This window comes from Heterodontus francisci, chromosome 1, assembly GCF_036365525.1.
Source record: "Heterodontus francisci isolate sHetFra1 chromosome 1, sHetFra1.hap1, whole genome shotgun sequence".
Classification (NCBI taxonomy): Eukaryota; Metazoa; Chordata; class Chondrichthyes; order Heterodontiformes; family Heterodontidae; genus Heterodontus; species Heterodontus francisci.
In genome coordinates, this window is record NC_090371.1 from 271,064,552 (window position 1) to 271,084,933 (window position 20,382).

General features: G+C 44.6%; 1 protein-coding gene across 1 annotated transcript; it reads left to right on the forward strand.

Moving 5' to 3' along the window:
- Window positions 1–556: 556 nt before the first annotated feature.
- LOC137376409 (protein farnesyltransferase/geranylgeranyltransferase type-1 subunit alpha-like) lies at window positions 557–20,050 on the forward strand. Its single transcript, XM_068044924.1, has 9 exons — window positions 557–936; window positions 10,140–10,225; window positions 11,301–11,415; window positions 13,955–14,059; window positions 14,155–14,281; window positions 15,329–15,477; window positions 17,346–17,408; window positions 18,973–19,144; window positions 19,466–20,050. The coding sequence occupies exons 1-9, from the start codon at window positions 719–721 to the stop codon at window positions 19,616–19,618; spliced, it is 1,188 nt and encodes a 395-aa protein (XP_067901025.1). The 5' UTR covers window positions 557–718; the 3' UTR covers window positions 19,619–20,050.
- Window positions 20,051–20,382: the final 332 nt, after the last annotated feature.

Below are 20,382 nucleotides of genomic sequence, written 5' to 3' on the forward strand. Positions count from 1 at the left end.
AACGTTTCAGGTCAGTGACCCTTCATCAGAACTGACAAATGTTAGAAATGTAATAGGTTTTAAGCAAATAAAGTGGGGTAGGGCAAGTGATAACAAAAGAGGTGTTGACAGAGGGTCACAGAGAATAACTGCCCAGAAGGTCATGGAGCAAAGGCAAACGGTATGTTAACGGTATGCTGAAAGACAAAGCGTGAGTGCAGAGTGGGTGTTAATTGACAGAAAAATGAACAGCTCTGGCCCAAAGCACAAACATGAAAAAAAGTGGGTAGGCACATGGTAAACAAATGAATGATGAAACAAACTAAAATAAAACAAATAAAAAATAATTTTAAAATAAAATAACTAAAAATAAAAGGGGGGTCCGTCATGCCCGTCAATCTATTACTACAGATTCAGCTCTTGATCCAGGTCTAGATCCCAATCTAGATCTAGGTTCAGATCCAGAATTTGATCCAGGTTCAGATCCAGATGCACTTCTATTCTAGCTCCAGTCCCAGACCTTGATCGAGATCTAACTCTTGGTTCAGATCCAGATCTAGATTGGATCCAGTTTCAGTATGAGATATAGATCCAGATGCAGGTCTGGCTCCAGCCTCAAGCCCTGGCCGCTGTGTGTGTGTGTGAACCGGGATTGGGCCGGTTTTACTGCGGCTCCGGGAGCAGAGGCAGACTCCGCGGGAAGTGACGTGCGGCGGGGCTGAGGGAGCGGCTGCACGGGATGGCTGGGTTAGCCGAGCGGGAGGCTCGGAGCGTGGCCTGGGAAGAAGCCGCTCCGGCATCGGGAGCGGAGCCAGATACTGAGCCGGAGAGCGGGGAGGCGGAGCCTGAGCCTGAGCTCGCAGCCTGGGAAGAGCTGAAGCCGGAGGGCGAGCGCCGGGCTTCTGGGGATTCGGACAGGGGAGCCGGCAGGAGAAGCGACGGATACACCTTCTACAGGTGGGAGCCTGGAGCTGAAGCAGGGGACTGGGATCCTGGGCCTGGAGCTGGAGTAGGGGACTGGGGGATGGAGCTGGAGCAGAGGACATGGGTCCTGGAGCAGGGGCCTGGGGGCTGGGGCCTAGGGCTGAAGCATGGGACTGGGATCCTGGGCCTGGAGCTGGAGCATGGGACTGGGGCCTGAAGCTGGAGCAGAGGACATGGATCCTGGAACTGGAGGAGGGGACTGGGGCCTGGAGCAGGGGACTGGGATCCTGGGCCTGGAGCTGGAGTAGGGGATTGGGATCCTGAGCCTGGGGACTGGGATCCTGGGCCTGAAGCTGGAGCAGGGGATTGGGATCCTGAGCCTGGGGACTGGGATCCTGGGCCTGGAGCTGGAGCAGGGGACTGGGATCCTGGGCCTGGGGACTGGGATCCTGGGCCTGGAGCTGGAGCAGGGGACTGGGATCCTGGGCCTGGGGACTGGGATCCTGGGCCTGGAGCTGGAGCAGGGGACTGGGATCCTGGGCTTGGAGCAGGGGACTGGGATCCTGGGCCTGCAGCTGGAGCAGGGGATTGGGATCCTGAGCCTGGGGACTGGGATCCTGGGCCTGGAGCTGGAGCAGGGGACATGGATCCTGGAACTGGAGGAGGGGACTGGGGCCTGGAGCAGGGGACTGGGATCCTGGGCCTGGAGCTGGAGCAGGGGACTGGGATCCTGGGCCTGGGGACTGGGATCCTGGGCCTGGAGCTGGAGCAGGGGACTGGGATCCTGGGCTTGGAGCAGGGGACTGGAATCCTGGGCCTGCAGCTGTAGCAGGGGACTGGGATCCTGGGCCTGGAGCTGGAGCAGGGGACTGGGATCCTGGGCCTGGAGCAGGGGACTGGGATCCTGGGCCTGGAGCAGGGGACTGGGATCCTGGGCTTGGAGCAGGGGACTGGAATCCTGGGCCTGCAGCTGTAGCAGGGGACTGGGATCCTTGGCCTGGAGCTGGAGCAGAGGACATGGGTCCTGGAGCTGAAGCAGGGGCCTGGGAGCCAGTACTGGGGTCCGGGGCCTAGGGTTGAAGTATGGGACTGGGATCCTGGGCCTGGAGCTGGAGCAGGGGACTAGGGGTGTGGGGGCTGGGGCCTAGGGCTGGAGTTGGGGCCTGGGAGCTGGTGCCTAGGGCTGTATTTGGGGACTGGGGGCCTGGGGCTGGAGCCGGAGCCTGGGGCTGGAGCCAGTGGCAGCACCACTGTGGGATCGACTTCTGCAGGCTGCGGCCCCTCGGTGCATCAGAGGCTTTAACCGTCCCTCTGGAGTTCTTAGAATTTCCCTCCCTCTCTCCCCTCACCCCGGGTGATATAATTGTCCTTTTTTATTCTGATGCTTTTGTTCTATTGTGGAACAGTTTGGGGTTTGCTCCCAGCAATAAAAAATATTGTCACTCCCCTAAATTTAACTATCTCTGAGGGAGGGACAGTGGATCCACGGAGGGAGGGAGGGATGGACAGTGGATCCAAGGAATTAGGGATGGATGGATGATGTTGCATAACTGTTGTTGGGTGGCCAGTGATGCCCCACTAGTAGGGTTTGTTGATTTTACCCTCCAGAGCTGAGACTAGTGTCTGATCAATAGATGGCCCCCGATCTGGTCTGTCTTTGGCACCCAATTCTGTTTAAAACAGTATGATCAGTTTTGAATTGTCAAAGTATATTGACTGTGTGATGGTGATTGTGTGTGTGTGGGGGAGGGGGGTGGTGTTATGGGGAGGATGTAAAGCTTACTACTTGAAACAGTCCATGTAACTGGAGAGGCTGGAAAGGGATTGTGCTTATGTGCTAAACTGTAAAATAAAAGTTCAGACCACTTATAAACCTGTCTTGTGTCCTCATCAGCCATCACGAAACAATCATATCAGAAAGTTTTCAGAACTAGGACTGGAATATTTCATGCCAGTCTTTCCTGCCTGTATAGCTTGCCCTTCATGCCCATTCGCCCATTCTGTGTGCAGCATGTGAAATGGAGAAAAAAGTATTTTATGTTAAAATTGGGGTTTTAGTTGTCTTTGACTGATCTTGTGAGCTTTACAGGATCATAATGTGTGAGCATCTGTACCTGTTATCATTTGGATTGAACTGTGCTAAAATGGGTTTGGAGAGCAGCATGGACTCGCAGCTGTCAGGAGCCTAAGACTGTCACAGTCCAGGAGTCACTCTTGTATAAAGGTTGTTTTAGTTATCTGTATTCAGAATAATAAGTCATTGTGTGAGATACAAAGGTGTCCTGTAATAGAGTAGTTTTTGCAGTTATACTTTATGTAATTAGAAACCCATTGAAGTTTTTTTTATTCGTTCATGGGATGTGGGCATGGCTGGCTAGGCCAGCTTTTATTGCCCATCCCTAATTGCCCATGAAAAGGTGGTGGTAAGCCACTTCCTTGAACTGCTGCAGTCCTTGGGGGTGTAGGTACACCCACAGTACTGTTAAGAAGGGAGTCCCAGGATTTTGACCCTGTGACAGTGAAGGAAAGACGATATAGTTCCAAAGCAGGATGGTGTGTGGCTTTGAGGGGAACTTGCAGGTGGTGGTGTTCCCATGCGTCTGCTGCTTTTGTCCTTCTAGGTGGTAGAGGTCACTGGTTTGGAAGGTGCTGTCGAAGGAGCCTTGGTGTGTTGCTGCAGTGCATCTTGTAGATGGTACACACTGCTGCAACAGTGTGTCAGTGGTGGAGGGAGTCAATGTTTGTTGATGGGGTGCCAATCAAGCAGGTGCTTTCTCTTGGATGGCGTCGAGCTTTTTGAGTGTTGTTGGAGCTGCACCCATCCAGGCAAGTGGAGAGTATTCCATCACACTCCTGACTTGTGCCCTGTAGGTGATGGACAGGCTTTGGGGAGTCAGGAGGTGAGTTACCCACCGCAGGATTCCGAGCCTCTGACCTGCTCTTGTAGTCACATTTATGTGACTGGTCCAGTTCAGTTTCTGGTCAGTGGCAACCCCAGGATGTTGATAGTGGGGGATTCAGCAATTGTAATGCCATTGAATGTCATGGGGAGATGGTTAAATTCTCTCTTGTTTGCGATGGTCATTGCCTGGCACTTGTGTGGTGCAAATGTTACATGCCAGTTATCAGCCCAAGCCTGGATATTGTCCAGGTCTTGCTGCATTTCTACACGGACTGCTTCAGTATATGAGGAGTCGCGAATCATGAACATCCCCACTTCTGACTTTATGATTGAAGAAGGTCATTGATGAAGCAGCTGAAGATGGTTGGTCCTAGGACACTACCCTGAGGATCCCCTGCAGTGATATCCTAGAGCTGAGATGATTGACCTCAAACAACCACACCCATTTTCCTTTGTACTAGATACAACTGCAACCAGCAGAGAGTTTTCCCCCTGATTCCCATTGACTCCAGTTTTGCAAGGGCTCGTTGATGCCATACTCTGTCAAATGCTGCCTTGATGTCAAGGGCAGTCACTCTCACCTCACCTCTTGACCAGCTCTTTTGTCCATGTTTGGACCAAGGCTGTCATGAGGTCAGGAGCTGAGTGGCCCTGGCAGAACCCAAACTGAGCGTTAGTGAGTAGGTTATTGCTGAGCAAGTGCCTCTTGATAGCACTGTTGACAACACCTTTCTTCATTTTATTGATGATCAAGAGTAGACTGATGGGTCGGTAATTGGCCATGTTGGATTTGTCCTTTTTGTGTACAGGACATACCTGGACAATTTTCCACATTGCCAGGTAGATGCCAGTGTTGTAACTGCACTGGACTAGCTTGGCTAGGGATGCAGCAAGTTCTGGAGCACAGGTCTTCAAAACTATTGCCAGAATGTTGTCAAGGCCCATAGCCTTTGCAGTATCCAGTGCCTTCAGTTGTTTCTTGATATACACAGGGTGAATCGAATTGGCTGAAGACTGACATCTCTGATGCTATATGATGAACCTCAGGAGGAGGCCGAGATGGATCATCCACTCGGCACTTCTGGCTGAAGAATGTTGCAAATGCTACAGCCTTAATCTTTTGCATTGATGTGCTGGGCTCCCCCATTGTTGAGGATGGCGACATTTGTGTAGCCACCTCCTGCAATTAGTTGTTTAATTATCTGCCACCATTCATGATTGGATGTGGCAGGACTGCAGAGCTTAGATCTGATCTGTTGGATGTGGGATTGCTTAGCTCTGTCTGTTGTATGCTGCTTATGCTGTTTGGCATGCAAGTAGTCCTGTGTTGTAGCTTCACCAGGTTGACCCCTCATTTTGAGGTATGCCTGGTGCTGCTCCTGGCATGCCCTCCTGCACTCTTCATTGAACCAGGGTTGATCCCCCGGCTTGATGGTAATGGTAGAGTGGGTATGTGCCAGACCATGAGGTTACAGATTGTGGTTGAGCACAATTCTGCTGCTGATGGCCCACAGTGCCTCATGGATGGCCCAGTTTTGCATTGCTAGATCTGTTCAAAATCTATCCCAGTTAGCAGTAGTGCTAAACAACACAATGGAGGGTATCCTCAATGTGAAGATGGGACTCTGTCTCCACAAGGACTGTGTGGTGGTCACTCATACCAATATTCTCATGTATAGATGCTTCTGCGGCAGGCAGAATGGTGAGGACAAGGTCAAGAATACTTTTCCCTCTTGTTGGTTCACTCATCACTTGCCGCAGACCCAGTCCAGCAGCTATCTCCTTTAGGACTTCCAGCATTTGGGCTGTAGCCCTGCAGATTACGACACTTGAGCTGCATATCCAGGCTCCTTTTGAATGAGTTGAGGGTTTCTGCCTCAACTACCCTTTCAGGCAGTGCGTTCCAGATCCCCACCACCCTCTGGGTGAAAAAATGTTTCCTCAACTCCCCTCTAATTCTTCTACCAATCACTTTAAATCTATGCCCCCTAGTCACTGACCTCTCTGCTAAGGTAAATAGGCACTTCACCTCCACTCTATCCAGGCTCTTGAAATGTTGTACATTTCAATCCGATCTCCCCTCAGCCTTCTCTGTTCCAAGGAGAACTACCCCAGCCTATCCAATCTTTCTTCATAGCTGCATATTTCCAGTCCTGGCAACATCCTCGTAAATCTCCTCTGTACCGTCTCTAGTGCAATTACATCCTTTCTGTAATGAGGTGACCTGAACTGAACACAGTACTCAAGTTATGACCAAACAATGATTTATACAGTTCCAGCATAACCTCCCTGCTCTTATATTTTGTACCTCAACTAATAAAGGAAAGGATTCCATATACCTTCTTAACCACCTTATCGACCTGTCCCACTACCTTCAGGGATCTGTGGACATTCACTCCAAGGTCCCTCACTTCCTCTACACCTATCAGTATTTTCCCATTAATCATGTATTCCTTTTCCTTGTTTGACCTCCCCAAATGATCTCCTCACACTTCTCCGGGTTGAATTCCATTTGACACTTTTCTGCCCATCTGACTATCAATATCTTCCTGCAGCCTACAGCTATCCTCTTCACATATCTACCATATGGCCAATCTTTGTGTTGTTTGCAGACTTCTTGATCATGCCCCATACATTTTAGTCCAAATCATTAATATATACCACAAAAAGCAGGGGACCCAGTACTGAGCCCTGCGGAACTCCACCGGAAAAAGTTCTGCAGTCGCAAAAACGCCCGTCAACAATTACCCTTTGTTTCCTGCCACTGAGCCAATTTTGTATCCACCTTGCTGCATTCCCCTGGATCCCATGGGATTTTTTTTTAACCAGTCTGCCATTTGGGACTTTGTCAAAAGCCTTGCTAAAATCTATGTAGACCACATCAACTGCACTAACCCTCATTTATCTTCCTTGTTACTTCTTCAAAAAATTCGATCAAGTTGGTCAGACAAGATCTTCACTGAACAAATCCATGCTGACTATCCTTGATTATCTTGTGCTTTTCTAAGTGACAGTTTATCCTGTCTCTCAGAATAGATTCCAGTAATTTTCCCACTACTGAGGTTAGACTGACTGGCCTGTATTTATTGGTTTATCCCTCGCTCCCTTTTTAAACAGAGGTCCAATGTTAGCAGTTCTCCAATCCTCCAGCACTGTACCTGTAGCCATTGAGGACTGGAAAATGATAGTCAAAAACTTCCGATATTTCCTCTCTTGCTTTTAACAGCCTGGGGTGCATTTCATCTGACCCTGGTGATTTATCAACTTTTAAGGATGCTAATCCCATGAATACTTCCTCTCTCCCTATGTTTATAACATCCAATACATCACACCCCTCTTCCTTAACTAAAATATCGGCATCAGCCCCCTCTTTTGTGAAGACAGACTCAAAGTATTCATTAAGAATGATACCAACATCTTCTGCCCCTACACATAGATTACCTTTCCTACACATAGATTACCTTTTTGGTCTTTTATGGGCCTTACTTTCTCCTTAGTTATCCTCTGACTCTTAATATATTGATAAAACATCTTTGGGTTAATAAGGTCCGGAGTCGATGTTGAGGACTCCCAGGGCGACTCCCTCCCGACTGTATACCACTGTGCTGCCACCTCTGGTGAGTCTGTCCTGCCGGTGGGACAAGACATACCCGGGCATGGTGATGGTGGTGTCTGGGACATTGTCTGTTTGGTATGATTCGATGAGTATGACTATGTCAGGCTGTTTTTTAAATCTTTTTTTCTCTCTATCTAACCACTTTTTTGTTAAGGTGGCCTTTATACCCCAGGCCCCCTTTATATACATTTTAAAATAACTATTATACACAGATAAATAAAAACTCAAATTAAAACAGCATTGTCTGCATCGATGACGCACTCCAACCCCTGCGGTGCCCACCGGTCGCGGAAGGCCTCAAGTGTGCCAGCGGGCACCGCGTGCTCCTTCTCCAGGGACACCCGGGTGTGAACGTAACCTCAGAAGAGGGGCAGGCAATCAGGGAGGACGGACCCCCCGCCGATCTGCAGCCTGGACCTGTGAATTGCCACCTTGGCCAGGCCCAGGAGCAGACTGACGAGGAGATTCTCCTTTCGTCAGGCTGTTGCTTGACTAGTCTGTGGGACAGCTCTCCCAACTTTGGCACAAGCCCCCAGCTGTTAGTAAGGAGGACTTTGCAGGGTCGACAGGGCTGGGTTTGCCCTTGTTATTTCTGGTGCCTAGGTCGATGCCGGGTGGGTCCACCCGGTTTCATTCCTTATCAGCTTTGTAGTAGTTTGAGACCACTGAGTGGCTTGATAGGCCATTTCAGAGGGCATTTAAGAGTCAACCACATTGCTGGAGCTTTTTCTAGTTTTTGTTTAACTGGGTATTGTGAATTGTTTGGGAGTTCTACTGTAGCATGGTAGGGAAAATCCACAAACATTTAGATGGAACTTTCATGTCTCTAAGACATGGCAGTAATGGAATATGTAAACCACATATTTCACAAATGGATCTCTGTGACTCAATATTTATTTTAATGGGCCAACATTCTGGGGTCATTTTACGTTGCTTAGGGTTCATACCCTTTAAAGTATAAGTGCAAAGTTTCAGCACCAAGGTCTCCCAGTGGGTGTCAGTGAATGGAGCCCCTTTCATGGTTTCTTCCCACTAGTGAGGAATTTAGAGCCTGCAACAAAAACTCAGATCTGTCAACTCCACATCACTCTCGGCAGGTAGCGATCTCTGGCCGCCACTTGTCATTTAACTAGTGAGCTGCTCGTCTCTCACTGTGTTGAATTGAGCTGGCTGGTCTTTTAGAATTGACTTTTAAACTTGTGTAATATCTTATAGACGTTTATAGCCTAGGAGGGGGTGAATCAACACATTGTGACACACGCTAGAGCAATCCCAAACTAATCCTCCTGTGCCATGCACTTTGAAGCTGCATTGTGGGAACCCGAGAGGCAAGTTTGTTCAGCAGTGGTTTTTGTTTAATGGAGCTCGTTGTTCATATAACTGTTGGATTTAGATAGATTTGGGATCATAGAGTCATAGAGCTATACAGCACAGAAACAGGCCCTTCAGCCTATCATGTCCGTGCCGGCCATCAAGCACCTCCATTCCACTCTTGTTTGTCATGAATTTGAAAACAATTTGGCATTGGTGACCTAAGTTAATATTCCAAAGAGCAGTCAGAAAATTATACTGAAGTCACAAATGTTGATTGCATTGTGTAGTTTAGACCTGGCTAAGTTGAAGGCCTATCCCTCAACCCATAATATTTTTCTTTATCCAGTTGTGGGATGTGGGCGTTGCTGGCTTGGCCAGCATTTATTGCCCATCCCTAATTATCCTTGAGAAGGTGGTGGTGAGCTACCATCTTGAACCGCTGCAGGTACACCCAGAGTGCTGTTAGGAAGGGAGTTCCAGGATTTTGACCCAGCAACAGTGAAGGAACGGCGATTATAGTTCCAAGTCAGGATAGTGGGTGGCTTGGAGAGGAACTTGCAGGTGGTGGTGTTCCCATGCATCTGCTGCCCTTGTCCTTCTAGGTGGCTGAAGTCACGGGTTTGGAAGGTACTGTCGAAGGAGCCTTGTTGTGTTGCTGCAGTGCATCTTGTAGATAGTACACAGTGCTATCGGTGGTGGAGGGAGTGAGTGTTGAAGGTGATGGATGGTGTGCCAATAAAGCCAGTATGTCAGTGTTGTGGCTGTAGCAGTGCTGTAGCCGCAGAATTCCCAGTCTCTGACCTGCTTTTGTAGCCACCGTACTTATATGGCTGGTCCAGTTCAGTTTCTGGTCAATAGTAACTCCCAGGATGTTGATAGTGGTGTATTCAGTGATGGTTATACCATTGAATGTCAAGGGGAGATGACTGGATTCTCTCTTGTTGGAAATGGTCATTGCCCAGCATTTGTGTGGCGTAAATGTAACTTGCCACTTATCAGACCAAGCCTGAATGCTGCCTGAATGGAGGAATACGCATTCTACATCTTTCACATCCTGGAAAGAATTTTAAAAATTCCTCCTCCTCCACTCCCCAAATAAATCAGCGCAGTTAATGATCAAGTTGGGTGGTATTGACTAATAAAAGACTGGGAGGACCAGGCTCAATCCCTGACCTAGGGTGAAATAACTAATATTGGCCTGTGGAGCTACAGTTATCCTCAGCATCCTAGACTATGGAAGGGAAAAATGACCCATTGCTGGTGGGTAACTAATGACTGCTGCAATGAAATGTCTATGTGGACATCAGATAAGGGATAAAGTTTGACTGTGATGTTCAATGCCTCGGTTCGCTTGTGAAGCATGACTATGTAAGAGGCACTAACCAATTGTCATCCTTTTTCTAGAGACCGGAAAGAATGGGCTGATATTAAGCCAGTTCCACAGGATGATGGCCCCAATCCAGTTGTTCAGATTGCTTATTCTGAGAACTGTAAGTATTGAATTAATTTTGTGGATGAATTAATTCTGTACCTGATGGAATCAAGAAGTTTTGGTCTCTTTTATTGTGCTGTCAGTCCTATAATTGAATTAACAATTAATAGATGATGGTTTTTGAGCTCCTAATGCAAACCTGAGTGCTACAACTTCTGCAACATCACCTGCCTTGGCCCCCTGCCTTAGCCGATCTGCTACTGATACCTTCGTCTGTGTTGGTTGACATCTCCAGACTCAATTCTTCCAGTGCTTGCCTGGCTGGCCTCCCATTTTGCACTCTCCACAAACTTCAGCTTATCCAAAATTCTGCTGCCCATATCCAAACATCCACAAAGTCCTGTTCACCCATCACTTCTGTCCTTGCTGACCAGCATTGGCTCCTGGTATCCAAATTCATCAAATGTAAAATTCTTATCCTTGTATTTAAATTCCTTTGTAAATTCACTCCTCCCTATTACTGTTAAAACACCTCTCTCAAAAGACACTCTCTGTTCCTCTGACTCTGGCCTCTTCTGCTGCCCCATTGTTGATTGCCATAGCTTCAGTTAAATTGGATTTACATACTAGAATTCACTCCCTAACTCCCTCCACTCTCCACCTCGCTCTCTTCCATTAAGGCCTTCCTTAAAGCTCACCTCTTCGACCAAGCTTTGGTTACCCATCCTAGTGTCTACTTGTTGGCTTGTCATTCATTTGTTCCTGGCGCCTCTAAAGTTCCCTGGGACATATTTTCTACATTAAAGGCTCTATTACAAATCCAAGTTGTGACTGTAACACAGCATTTTACTGTGCATTTTATTGCCTTTCTTGAAGTCCTGGATCTCGAACCTGCAAAACTTTTGATCCTCTGAATGAACCTTCATATATTTAAACCAGATTTGTAACCAGAATTAAACGATCATTAGTGAGAGGAAACGTATCCATTGGTCTTTTGCAGTGCTCAGAATGTCCGTTTGAAAATGCCTTTTCTAAATTTGTAAATTTTAAAAATTCTAGGTAATTCAATTATCAGTATTTGTGTTGTAAAGTAGCCGTGAACTCCAGGGTTCTCAAGTTGTTTTTTCTTCCAGTTAAAGATGTGTATGACTACTTCAGGGCTGTTCTAAAGCTTGATGAACGGAGTGAGCGAGCACTCAGTCTGACAACGGATGCAATAGAACTGAATGCTGCGAATTACACAGTTTGGTAAGGCAGTTCGAGCTGGCAATCAGTTTTCTTTGTGGAAAAGTAACAGACAAAAATTGCAGTAATCCTTTATGTCCAAACTTATGCCATTTTGATTTTAATATCGTTACTTAACTGGTGAGCAACTTTGTGCATGGTTGATTTGCGAAAAGAAAATCTAGATTAAAAATACCTATGTAATTCAGGCTTGGTGTTCTTTGATTTTGATTTTAAATTTAATGCTGATTTATAAAGATAAAAAGAGGATTCTTTTGACTGTAGGTTAGAAGGTAATCACGTGCGAAAATTACATTTTAAGGCTAGAGAGGATTTTATTGCCAATAGTCATGAGCAAATTGGGAATTATCAGTTAAAGGTGCAGTGACGCTGTTGTGTGCATCTCAGAAATTTATTTTGCATTACATTTGTCTCGTGGTTAACCTTTTTCATTTGGAAAAAAAAATGTGGCCTAGCCACTGTTTTTGGCTCTTGAGCAAATTCCTAGGTAATTCTCAGATTGTAGTATAACTCCTCATTTTGGACTCTATGAATTCTCAGCCTGGCCATCAGTTTTGTATAGCATCACCTGTTTCCACCCCTACCTCAGTTCATCTGCTCCTGAAACACTCATTCATGCCTTTGTCATTACTAGGCAATATTTCTTATTGCTCTTACAATGCTAGCAAGTACCACCTTCTTGATCCACTGCAGTTCTTGTGGTGAAGGAGGCTCGCACAATTGTTATGTAGGAGGTTCTAGGATATTGGCTTAGTGATGATGAAGGAACGGCGATATATGTCCAAGTCAGGATGGTGTATGATATGGAGGCGATGGTGTGTGATTTGGAGGTGATGGTGTTCCCACAACATTGTTGCTCTAATCCTTCTTGGTGGGTTGAGGTTGCAGAACAAAGAACAGTACAGCACAGGAACAGGCCATTTGGCCCTCCAAGCCTGCGCCGATCTTGATGCCTGCCTAAACTAACACCTTCTGCACTTCCGGGGTCCATATCCCTCTATTCCCTTCCTATTCATATATTTGTCAAGATGTCTCTTAAACGTCGCTATCGTATCTGCTTCCACCACCTCCCCTGGCAGCAAGTTCCAGGCACTCACCACCCTCTGTGTAAAAGAAGAGGGAGATGCTGTCAAAGTAAGCTTGAGGGTGGGCATGGGTGTATTTTCCTGTTATAATTGCATTGTAAATGCTTTTTCCTCCATTATTCCACCTAATGTTACTCCGAGTGTTAAGTACTTGGAATAAAGAAATTCCTCCTAACCTCTGTTTTAGATTTTTTTTTACAAATTTAAATGGATCTTCTCATTTGGCTTTGATTTGAAGGTAATATTCTGGGTTTACACAGTTGTATCTTTGCTGCACGGTGACCAGAATCAAACACAGCATTCAATTGGGATCTGACTAGCACATTGTTAAATCCCAGGGTAACCTCTGGCAACTTGTACTCTGCTTTACATCTGTCCCAGCTGTCTGTTACCTTTTTAAATTATTTGCCATATTATGCAGAGCCATGAGACTTCCAGCACTTGTATGTCCTTTCTAAATATCTTCTGCCCACCACTGATTTGATTCAACATGGTAAATGAGAGCAAAAACAGTAAATGTGGTGTTAGGATTGTGTTCCTTCTTGACTCGGCTCGGTTGGTATCATGCCGTCCTCATAATCTGACTCTAGAGTTGAGCACGTAATTTAAAATGACAGTTCAGTACAGTACTGAGGGATCGATGTATGTTTGAGGTGCTGAGCTTGGACGAGAACCAATTTGCTTGTTCCAGTGGCTCAGATGGGTATTAAAGATCTCATGTCACTATTGAAAGAAGAGCAGGGAGTCCTCCCGGGATGTGCTGGGCCAGCATTTCTCTCTCCAACAATGCCGTCGTTCATCTAATTGCTGTTGGTGAGAACTTGCTGTGCACAAATTAGCTGCCAACATAATGACAGTAACTGTATTTCAAAAGTAATTTGTGTGAAGCGTCTTGATGTGTTCCTGAGTGATGTGGTAGGAAATCTGGAACTCTCTTCCCCAAAGGCTTGAGAACAAGAGGACGCAGATTTAACTTAATTGGCAAAAGAAGCAATGGCGACATGAGGAAAAACGTTCTCACACAGCGAGTGTTTAGAATCTGGACTGCACTGCCAGAGGATGCGGTGGAGACAGGTTCAATCGTGGTATTCAAATGGGAATTAGATAGCTACCTGAAAAGGAAGAATGTACAGGGTAATGTTGAGAAGGCAGGGGAATGGCACTAAGTGAATTGCGCACTTGGAGAGCCAGTGCAGACACGATGGGCTGAATGGCCTCCTTCTGTGCTGTAACAATTCTGTGATTCAAAAGACTGTGGATGCTGAATGTCGGGAGTGAGATGGACAGTTTTTTTAGTTAAGGGTGTCCAGGGATATGGAGCAAAGGCGGGTAAGTGGAGGTTAGATGCAATTAAGCCATGATCTAACTGAATGGCCAGCTCCAGGTCCTGTATAAATGCAAATTTCTTTCCATCGGAACTGACTGTGCTTATTTGCAATTACTTTTCCTCTCCTCAGGCATTTCCGTAGAGTGGTGTTGGAGTCTTTGAAAAAGGACCTCAACGAGGAATTGATTTATATCTCCGATATCATTGAGGACCAACCGAAGAACTATCAAGTTTGGTATATAAAAACATGGCTGCTTACATGTTCATTAAAAAAAAAAGTGTTTTGGAGAGGGAAATAGAAAATGAAACTTTGTAACTGTTGGCTTCTAGGTATCACAGGCAGAAGATTGTAGAATTGTTAAAAGACTCCTCGCAGGAGTTGGGATTTATTTCTGGGATCCTCAGACAAGATGCAAAGAACTACCATGCTTGGCAGCACAGACAGTGGGTGATTAAGGTACTCCGCTTATTTCTTATTCTCTTTCTATTCTGTTGAAGATTAATATTTAAAATAAAATAAATAAAAAACCCAGTCAAGAGTTTTTTTTTAAATTTGACAATCTAGGTGAGGAGCCAAGGACAGAAATAAAGTTGGAAAGGTGGGTGGGGGAGGAGATGGTACATGTCGAGGTCAGGTGACACCAAGCTTGGGTTTAAAAAGTGTGTCAGTTCTAGGAGGAAGGGGAGCCTGAGGGAGTAATGAGTTCCACAGACATGAATGCCGAGGAAAGAGTGGTTTAGAGTAGGAGATGGCACAGTGATCTCAGGGTGAGAGGTCAACCGTTTAGGACTGACGTGTGAAGAAGTTTCTTTGTTCACAAGTTGTGACTGTTTGGAACTCTCCACCCTAGAAGGCTGTGCATGCTCAGTTGTTGAGTATATTCAAGACTGAGATCATTCAATTGTTAGGCACTAAGGGAATCGAGGAGGGATACGGGCATAGAATGGGAAACTGGAGTTGATGCAGTTCAGCTGTGATCTTATTGAACGACAGTGTGGGTTCAAGGGATTTATTGCTTACTCCTGTTCCGTTTTTTATGTCATTAAGACATGATGGGTGGAGGGGAGGAGGGGATTGAACCTGGCACCTTCCTGATCTGTACTGCTCCATCCTCTTGCATTATCCAGCTCAGCTATCAGGAGATATGAATGTTATTTTTTGAGCATCCTTTGGTCAATCTGTTCTCTTTGTTTCATTCACTCTATGAAATCTGTTCTTCTTAGTCAGGATGCTAGTAGTATGGGTGAGAGATTAGCTACTAGAAGGTTGGTCTTCATTCTTTCAAATGTACTGTACACCCACACAGTTTGTCCATTACATCTCTTTTGCAAGTGGCATGTATGGATTCTTGCTTATCATAGGTATTTCTCAGTTGATACCTCCAGGAAAGGGATTGGACCTGACTAAAAACCTTCTGTACACAGCATGGGCAAGGTTCTGTTGTGTAGGGTGCTGATCCGGCCATGTTGGGTACTGATTTTTGTCACGTTCTGTGTTTTGTAGGAATTCAACCTTTGGAACAATGAACTAGATTATGTAGATCAGCTTCTGGAAGAAGACGTGCGAAACAACTCTGCATGGAACCAGCGATATTTTGTCCTTTCAAACACCACCGGCTTTGATGATGCTGCAATACTTGATCATGAAGTCAAGTTAGTCTTCGTGCATGTATTTCAATTATCCTCACTTGCAATTAACCCAAAACAAAACTTCTGCCTCCATTTAGGGAAGTGTTTAATTAGGAGGATTTCACAGACACCAAGCTGGTGCTGTACTTACATGTGAAACACCATGCAGTAATCATTTCCAATACAAGAAGGCATATGTCCAGGTTTGTGAAGGAAAATGTTAGTACTGATGTGGAAAGTTTTTCTTTACGCAAAAGAAAGAACTTGCATTTATATAGCGCCTTCCATGACCATGGGATGTTCCAAAGCAGTTTACTGCCAAAGAGTGACTTTTGAATTGTAGTCCCTGTTGCAATGTAGGAACCACGGCAGCCAATTTGCACAAAGCAAGCTCCCAAAAACAGCAATGTGGTAATGACCAGATGATCTGATTTAGTGATGTCAGTTGAAAGATGAATATTGGCCAGGGCACTGGGCGAACTCCGCTGCTCTTCACCTGAAAGGGCAAATGGATCCTCAGTTTAACGTCTCACTCCCTCAGTGCTGCACTGAAGTGTCAGCCTAAATTTTATGCCCCAGTCCTGGAGTGGGGCTTGAACCCAACACCTTATAAATGGACAAGAGTGCTATCTCTGAGTCAAGTTGTAACTTAATGAGAAGGCAATAGACTTTGTTTTCTAGATTAATGAAATCCAGCAGATTGAGGCACCTCCTTTATCTGAATTTATGGCAAATTTAAGTTTCTTTTGGGGAGAGCATTTTGAACTGTATGACACCAGGGTAACTGTAGGTGATGGGAGCAACTTTGGAAGTTTGGAGGATCACAAGAGAAGCACATATTGGCCCAAGTGTTCCTTTACCTGTCATGATTTGGTACCAATATTCTAAATATGTCTTGTGACAACACTGGGATATGTATAGTCACTGTTTTGTAACACACTGGGCAACTAGAGTTCCTGTTTAAGGAGATATCATACTTGGGGTTAAAGATGTCTGGAAACTTGCATCTCCACCAGAGTTAATGAAGCTTCGTGTGTTATTTAGCAGATTCCCTCTGTCCAAAAATTATCTTAATATATAATGTCATGATGTTCAATAGTACAATAGAATTGTTTTTAGACCACTGCTTTTCAAATGTTTAGGGAAAGAACTTACAGATTTTAGATTTTTCACGTTTTTCTTCCAAATGACCCATTTTGCAGTAGCAGTTACAAATTCCTCAGTTAAATAAAAGGAGGCAGAGTACCTAATCAAAAAATGAGGAAAGGTGGGGATGTGGTAGGGAATATGGGATTACTGTAGGGTTAGTATAAATGGGTGGTTGTTGGTCGGTACAGACTCGGTGGGCCGAAAGGCCTGTTTCAGTGCTGTATTTCTAAATAATAAATAAATGTCCAATCTGTTTCTCCTTATAAATATTGGGAGTTGTAATGGGTTATGTCTGTCACTAGAGGGAGTCACAGGCCTGTTTTAACTGATGATGGTTGGCCAGGAATGCTCGTGATTGTGAATATATCGAGAAAATATTCAAACTCTGCACAATTCCTGTGTATGTACTGCACACTACCTGTAAAAATAGATCACAGTGTAATTACATCTTCCAGAAAAGATTGGGGGGGCAACTAGAGCAGAGGGGGATAATAATTAATGCCATACACTGCCAAACTACTGAAAACAATCTAATTTTAAAAAAACCCCGTGCAGTTTCAGCTTCTAATAAATTGCATAAATTATACTGAAAGAGCGGTTGAAAAAACAGGTCTACAACTCTCGACTACTCAGGTCACTGCTCTTCAGTAAGTCTGATAATGAGTCACTGCACTTCCATCTGTAAGTGAAGCCCTTATTCTTCACATACCTGACCTCTAACACTATTGTATGCTACTTTACAGGTATACCCTGAAGTTGATCAAAAAGGCTCCTCATAACGAAAGTGCATGGAATTACTTGAAGGGGTAATGTTCAGTTTTTCTGGAATGTGCAGCATATTAACTCAAAGTTTAACCTGGGTGTAAAGCCACCGGAGTTCACAGTTTTCAGCCATTTTGTCTTTTGGGTTTGATCAGTGTGGAAATTGTCTTGAAGGTAATTGTTAGACTTTAAATAGGATCACAGGAATTGCCAGACAAAAAAAGACCATAGTTCATCTAGTAGGTCTTCCAACGTACGGATAGTCACATGATACAATGATAACGGCGTTGTTAACTAATCACAACAATCAATCTGTATCAATTAGTCTACAGCAGACACAGCTGACATGAGGAACACCCTTAGTGGTTTTGGGAACCATAGGTTCAAAGTCACCTGTTCCTGCTAAGCATGCTACACTTACCACTCATATACTATAACCCAAAATATTATTTTCTGAAGGAAATCTACCTAATTTACATTTGAATGAATCAATACTGTATCCTTCCACCAGCTCCCTTGGGAGCCTGTCACATAAATTGACCACTCGCTTTCTGAAATAATGTTTCCATGATCCTTGTGTTCTGCTGATCTGGACAAGGTGAAGTAGCTTGTTGTGGTGTACCTTATATAGTCCCTTTAGAATTCTGAAAACAACTATCATATCAATCAGCAATATGAAATTAAGAAACCGCAAAGTATCATAACGATGCTGCCAGATTATAAATCACTGCTCTTGTGGTAGGTTTTTCCCAAAACCAAATCTCCATTATACTTGCAGCAGTGTCACTTTACTGTAGAAACTGCAGCATCTTGGGCTTCTTTAGTTGCATCTACAGTTGCAGCAGAGTTTTGAGTTCAGTAAGTTCTCTTCTGTCTCTTTTTAATTAGGATCTGTTGAAAGCGTATTCCTACTTTATGTAGTTACTTATATATATATATATATATATATATATATATATATATGTGTGGCTGTACATTCACGTGCTTTTTATGCAATTATTTTATAATGAGATGTACATTCACACATTTTATGAAGCCATTATATCATTACAGTATATTCAGGTAGCTAGCTTCTGGGATGGTTGTATATTTTGGTGTACAACCACACGCATTTTATGAGCATGCACTCTCCTATAGATAGTTTAAGGCATCACTGCTCATCCTGGCCGCTGCGTATCTGTGCGAGGAATGTATCCGCACATCAGGCTGTTGCACGGGCTGCAGTGCTGGTCGGAGTCAAGGCAGCTTGGGTTTTGCAGTGAATTAGTGTTGAAAAGATGGCGGGGAAAGGTCCTGCCTGATGGTCATGTTGGTTGGGGTTGGTGCCCCTGATTGCCAGGAGGTGGGTTGATGCACCGAGGGGGTAGTTCGTGATGGATAGATCTCCAAGAGCGGGCTGCAGAATATACCGTTCACCCTTGACTCCTTTTGGAATCAGACAGAGTGTTAGTGTAAATAGTTTTTGGTCAGAGAGGACAATTCTCGTTACCCAATGAGTGTAGTGTAATTGTGCTTTGATGTGGCATTTTATTTTAACTTGTTTGTTTGGAATCCACATTCTTGTCATTTGAAAGATTAATGCTAGTTTCTGTCTGCTCCCTCCCCAAGAATTCTACAGGATCAGGTTCTCTCCAAGTATCCCAACCTATTGGAGCAGATTTTGCAGTTGATGGAGCAGTTTAGTTCTCCCTACTTGATTGCTTTCCTGATTGACATATATGAAGACTTGTTGGAGAACAACTGTGAAAACAGGGAGGAGACCCTAAACAAAGCACTGGAGGTTAGTCACATGGTCATGAGATAAAATCCAGTGGGTGATAACACTAAGTTGAATAACAGTGGAGAGCAGGTCCTAATTTATTACAGTAAAGGCACCCATTTTGCCATGAAAGAGAAACTTCCATTAGTTCAACTTGGCATTGTATTCACAAGGTAGCCTCTTGTGAAGCCCCCTGACATGTTTCTCTGTGTTAAAGGTGCTGTGTTAATGCAAGTTATTGAAATGAGTTTGAGCAGTTGTGGCAAGTTGAAATTTAAGGAATTGGGGAAAGGAAATGTATGCATTTTGTCTTTTTAATCTTTCAATCTCGATCTTTTTCAGCTCTGTGAATGTCTGGCTGCAAAACGAGACATGATTAGACAGGAGTACTGGAGATACTTTGCAAGATGCCTGAAAGCCAAGTATGGTGTTAAGGAGGAAGACACTGAGTCTACAGAAAGTGAAGACTCCCTTCAGGAGAGCTGTCGTAACTGAAAGCCATTTCTGTAGTTTGCATCTCCTAGTACCCAGGACAAAAAGTAGTGATTGTTTTTTCACATTCCTCTTTAATTTTCTCTTAACATCTACACAGCACCCTTGTGTATGTAAATGTGTAAAACATAACTTTTTATACATGTATATAAATATATTATTTGAAGCACAAAGCTAGGAATAAATTGCAACTGCACAACCACATTTCATCACTTTTTTTTGCCTTGAATGCACACTTACAAACTAAATACAGTGCAAGAGAACATAATTGTAACTGTCAGCTTTATTCATGGAGGGTAGATAGTGGAATCTATTTAAAAAGTTACTTTTTTTAGTTGCCATAATTGCAGTTAAAATATTCACAAAGCTACTGTGCCAGTATTGTATAGTTTTTACTGTCTGTCTGCCAATAAAATATTTTGTGAATGTGTTAAATGTTTTCTGTCATGTTTATTAAAAAAATACACAAAGCCAGTTAATTTTAAATCATTAATTTAAAAAAGTTATTTTAAGTAATTGCCATTTTGGTCAGAAGGGGCGGCACAGTGGCGCAGTGGTTAGCACCGCAGCCTCACAGCTCCAGCGACCTGGGTTCAATTCTGGGTACTGCCTGTGTGGAGTTTGCAAGTTCTCCCTGTGTCTACGTGGGTTTCCTCCCACAAGCCAAAGACTTGCTGGTTGATAGGTTAATTGGCCATTATAAATTGCCCCTAGTATAGGTAGGTGGTAGGGAAATATAGGGACAGGTGGGGATGTGGTAGGAATAT